The sequence below is a fragment of the Salvia hispanica genome, chromosome 4 (genome assembly GCF_023119035.1).
Source record: "Salvia hispanica cultivar TCC Black 2014 chromosome 4, UniMelb_Shisp_WGS_1.0, whole genome shotgun sequence".
NCBI lineage: Eukaryota > Viridiplantae > Streptophyta > Magnoliopsida > Lamiales > Lamiaceae > Salvia > Salvia hispanica.
This window is the reverse complement of record NC_062968.1, coordinates 26699482-26705308: the sequence shown is the minus strand read 5'-3', so window position 1 is coordinate 26705308 and position 5827 is coordinate 26699482. Positions and strand designations below refer to the sequence as shown.

Below are 5827 nucleotides of genomic sequence, written 5' to 3'. Positions count from 1 at the left end.
CCACCATCGCCACCCCAACCCCCTCTCAAGTCAAGCCCAAGAAGAAGAGAAACCTACATTGAAACCCCATTAAGTAACTCACATGCACACACACATGTGTATCAGCGTGTTTTTCCCATTTTAGAATAATCGTCATGTTTACTATTTTAGCTTATAGCATAAATTATTTTCTAAAACTAATTCTTTTTAGTGTTTTTCTTCTATTAATTTTTTATATTCTGCAAATTTAACATAAATTACTATGTAACACCCCTATTAATAATCTAAATTATTTAAAAATATACTTTTACCCAAGAATATAGCAAACATATCCCTTCCAATATTTTTCTTCTTTATTTGTCACAATTCAACTAAATTATTCGTCTCCCTCCCCCAACCAAAAATAGAAATAGCAATGTTTCCGATGGCGATTTCGATTTCAACTGAAAACGGTAACCGTGCTAGGGTTAGTCGCGATATCGGCACCTTAACTTTAATGCTGCCAAATTCCACCACCATCGACGCCCCCTCCCCCCCTCAGGTCAAGCCCAAGAAGAAGAGAAACCTACAGTAAGTAACTCGCACGCACACACATGTGTATATGTGTGTTTGTTCCCATTTTGAATAATAGGCCGTTCAATTGTCATGTTTACTATGTTAGCTTATCACATAAATTATTTTCTAAAGCTAATTTTTTTTACTGTTTTTCTTCTATAAATATTTTAGATTCTGCAAATTTAACATAAATTACTATGTAACACCCCTATTAATAATCTAAATTATTTAAAAATATACTTTTATCCAAAAATGTAGCAAACATAGCCCTACCAATAATTTTCTTCTTTATTTGTCACAATTCAACTAAATTATTCGTCCCACTCCCCCCACCAAAAATAGAAATAGCAATGTTTCCGATGGCGATTCCGATTTCAATTGAAAACGGCAACCGTGCTATGGTTAATCGCGATATCGACACCTTAAATTTAATGCTATGGCAGTTTTCCATACCGTTACCATGCCGTGTTATCGGTATACCGTACCGCATTTCGGTATACCGTACTTTTGCGGTATACCGAACTGCGATATGACATTCCAATATACCGTTATACCGTGTTTTGCGGTACGACATACCGTTATACCATTATACCGTGAAAAAATCTATTATATCCAAAATATTAAAAAAAATCTAGTTTTAGACTACTTCAAAAAATAGGGTTCCCAATTTTGATTCTTTTATTTTTGTATAATAAAAATTCTTATTTTTTAAAATTTAGTTTAAATATAACATATATAAATATATATTTATATATTATATATATCAATCGGTATACCACGGTATACCGATTGATATACCGAAGCATCGGTATATACCGTACCGAAAACTACGGTACGGTATACCGAAGCATCGGTATATACCGTACCGAAAACTACGGTATACCGAAAAAACGGTATTTTCGGTATTTTTTCGGTACGGTAAGTCCGGTATTCCGATATTTCGGTATAATTCCCCAGCCCTAGAGGTGATCGCACTATCGCCCAAAACCCTAATGACTGCGAACAGGTTCTTGTGCGAGATCTGCAACAAGGGTTTTCAAAGGGATCAGAATCTTCAGCTGCACAGGAGGGGCCACAATCTGCCGTGGAAGCTGAAGCAGCAGAGCAGGAAGGAGGCTCGCAAGAGGGCGTATGTCTGCCCGGAGCCTTCGTGCCTCCACCACCACCCGTCCCGTGCACTGGGGGTCCTCACGGGGATCAAGAAACACTACTGCCGGAAGCACGGCGAGAATAAATGGAAATGCGAGAAGTGCTCGAAGATCTACGCCGTGCAGTCGGATTGGAAAGCTCACTCCAAGACCTGCGGGACTCGCGAGTATCGATGCAACTGTGCAACCCTCTTCTCCAGGTAAATCATGAAGTTTGATTAAATTCTTGTTATTTATGCAAATTTGTGTTTGGATTCGTATCTGCTAGAACATTCATGAAGTTTGATTAAATTCTTTAATTCTTGTTATTTGTGCAAATCGGTGCAGTTTTGATTTCATAGTGCAAAAATAAAAACTTTTGATAGAATTTAAAATCATAGTAGCGTTACATTCAGTGAAATAAATGATGTTGTCTATTTATTAAGAAAAATGTTTCATTTGGTGAAAACCATCATCAGATCTAGATGCACAGATCTAAACTTCATGATTTTTTTTATTGATTTTTAAAATTGTGGGATAGACCAGAATTTAATCATATTTAATGGTTTTTTCCGATAAATTTTTTTCCCCAAAATGATGATTAATCCTATGTTTCATTTCTTTGAAAGATTCAATTTTTTAAAGTGGTTTTTTGTTGTTTTAGTTATACTATAAGCATATGATGGCCAATGTGTTTGATTGTGTTCTAAATCGATGTTAATTTGAAATGTGGGGCAGTGGCAAACCTGCATTTGCATGCAAATGTCCGTCTCTTTTTTCTCAACTTTTGTTAATTGTGTGTACTATAAAAAGGAGTCTAAAAAACAATGTTGAGTGTCTAAGCAATTGTTCTAAAAGAAAGTTATGGAAGATTGAATACTTTTGTTGATACCATCCCTGCAAGGTTTCTCACTATTTACTGACAGATGCTGAAATAATTTTGTAGTCTATGATCATAAAAAACCTATTGTTGTGTTGTTTTCTAAATTTTATGAGCTGCACATGAAATGCACTAGGTGTATGTGTGTGTTTGTGCATGAACAAGCTCTATTTTCAAGAACCTTTAGTGCATGCAAATCCATCTCTCTCTCTCTCTCTCTCTCTCTCTCTCACTTTGGGGCTCACAAGCTCAGAAAAAACCATCTACATTTTCTTGTATGCTTTTGTTTTGAAAGTTTGTAATGTCCCACAAGACCAATTGTCCCCATATAGTCATTATTAAAGAGGTGTGTGCCTTTCTAAACTCACCCCCATATTTCACATGTTTAATTTCATTTAATAGTATATGACATTTTGGCCTTGTTTTGTGTTTAATCAATTGAGTGAAAGAATTTATCACTACCCAATTTGATTATTTCATTACTTCCTTGTTTGTGCAAGTAATTGGATGAGTTCACTACTAGGAGTATATGGAACAAATGATCATGTCATACTATTTCTTTTTTTACTAAATTACCCAATTTGATTATTTCATTACTTTCTTGTTTGTGCAAGTAATTGTATGAGTTCTGTATATACTAGGTGTATATGAAACAAATGATCATGAGTCCATGACATACAATTTCTTTGTTTACTAAATTTATATAGTACTAATGAGATTGTTCTGCTACACGCCTAGCTAGAGTCCTGAATTTTAAGTGTTTCTGTTTTAGGATTCTGTGTATTTATTTGAGAATTGTGAAATATAGTCTCTTCATCACTGGATTTTCACTTTCATTTTCTGGATCTTAACTATTCACTACTCAAGTTTTTGCAATTCGATGCAGAAGTGTGTATTTGAGAACTTGGGGGTTGAACACATGCCAAGGTCAAATTTGAGAGTGCAACGACCATCAAACAAAATTCCTCAATTTAATGGAAAGGAAGGAGGGGGTGTGGGGTTGGGTGGATTTTGGGTTTACGTTATTCATATGTAAGATGATGGAGTACTAGAAGAAGGAGACCTGCTTCACTAATCATAAATAATTTTAAGATCTCATTCTGTTTAACTCAACTTGGATGGCCATTAACAAAATCTCATTCTGATTATAAGTTTCTAATAAAATAAAGTAGCATCCTTATTTATTTCTCCATTCACGAGCTTTGAAGTTCTTGAAAACAACTGCTTGTTTAAACTATATTATGTTTGTTTGTCCTCAAGACCTCAACTATCTAGTATTTCGGTTCAACTATTGTGCCTATTTTGTCTGTAATTGATAAGGCCCGTTTCATGCATTGGTTATGGGATAAATTTTATGTTGTGGAGGACTAATGTGTGTTTTTAAGTTCAGGTGCATAAGAAATCTGATAGACCCAGGGATTAGTGCAAATTGACCTAGCAGATGCAATCGAGTGGAATTTGAAGTGAAGTACCAGAAGTCGCCGCACAGACCTAGGAGAATCAGAAAGCATTGCGACCGGAGCAGAACGTGAGCAAAAGAGCAAATTTTAAAGATCCTTCTCAAGGGTACAATTGTCAAATCAACAAGAAGACACCTTTGGGATCAGAGCCTCACCTATATAAAGGGATGGCTATCCAAAGAAGAGGCAGTTCCACTCTTAGCTCAAGTTTCCCGAGAGCTCAATCCATTTCAATTCTACTTCAATTTTTTCTACGCACTTGGTTATGGGGTGAAGTTCTGGCTGTTGTGGTGGTGTCTTGTTCAGTTTTAGTTGTGTAACACCGTCCCAAGTGGGCGAAGAAACAATTTCTACTTACTGCTTTTGTTTTATTTTCGTGCTTTGAACTTTGTTGATGTATGAATCATTTTCATAGCATGAATGCTATGAATGTTTTTGTTGATGTTTCTTTGGATCTCGAGGCATTGATGTTTGTTTTTTTACTGTATTGGATGCGTTTAGCAATTGTTGGTTGTTTGGAGTAGAAATCGGTTGGATTCAAGTTGGTTTTGTGGATCTGAATTGAGGAGGACGGGTCTGAATGTGGTGATGTTGGAATCTGATTGATTCGTGTGGAATTTGAGTTTGAGTTAGTGGATCTGATATGCTCTCTTTCGAATCTACATGGTTATGGCTTGTTACTGTTTTTTCTCAATTCTGCTTGGTCGAGTAGATTAGATCTGGTAGTTTCATGCTTGAATTTTACTGTTATGTCATGATCCGAAGTTTAATCTGTTTTAGTTTTGTTTGATGCCTTGTTCCACTCTGCTCTTTTCGTTGATCTCGCGAAGAAGATGAAGTAGTTTAGTATTAGGATCAGATCTGCATCTTGCTTTGTTCTTTTCTGCTTTTCACAGCTTTTTCGGTACTAGGTTAGTTAGGGAAACCGGTCCCCACTTGCTTTTGCATATTGTTTGGCTATTTTGGTAAAAGTTCAACATGATCGTTTAATTACAGGTGTTTTCAGTTGCTTGGTTTAGATTAAAGTGTTTGTTCACGTTTGATATTTATGCATACGTTCGTACTGTTCTTGTCCACTAGGTTAGTTAGATAGAATAGTTTTTTAATTTCTGCCGAGTCTAGGAGATTGTCTAATTTGCATGCTTTTTTGCGACTATAATGAAAATATTTTTGAAACTTGTGAAATGATTAATATCAAGAAATTAATAATTTTTAATGGATAAAAAGATTGCCAAGTTTGGCAAATACATATATGATATATGGCTTTGGATACAGGTTTGGAATATGAAAAAGTTGCTAAGGATATTTGGGAGGAAAATAAGAGACTTCTAAATTCCTTTTTGTGGGGTTTTGGATTTGAGAAATTAAAATAGTGCACTCCAGGGATGGGATAAGAAGAGAAAAAGAAATAGATAAGGATGTAATTAATTAATTGAGATAAGAAGATATCACCACAATAAATTCAATTTTCATGGAAAAAAGAAATGGCAAAACATATAAAATCATATATTCAACATAATATTAGTTCTGTGTGCAGAAATTCAGCATTTAATCACTGTTATTTGGAGTATTATTCAATTTTTTTCTTCAAGTAATATTATTTTACATTTATAAATGAGAATGAGATCAATTACAATTTATATCCCAAAATTTGGAACTTGTCGCAATTAGATTCAATTCCTAATTAAGTGTTTCAATAATGTCACAACTTTTAATTTTTTCTAATTTGAGACATTAATTATTGAAACACTTATATTAAGTCTAGGGGTGAGAAAAAAAAACGAAAACCGAACATCCGAACCGAACCAAACCGAAATTTTGAAATT

General features: G+C 34.8%; 1 protein-coding gene across 1 annotated transcript; it reads left to right on the top strand.

Annotated features, from left to right (window-relative positions):
- The first annotated feature begins 1526 nt into the window (after positions 1–1526).
- LOC125218997 (zinc finger protein MAGPIE-like) lies at positions 1527–1886 on the top strand. Its single transcript, XM_048120833.1, has one exon. It carries the CDS (start codon positions 1527–1529, stop codon positions 1884–1886), a length of 360 nt encoding a protein of 119 aa, XP_047976790.1.
- Positions 1887–5827: the final 3941 nt, after the last annotated feature.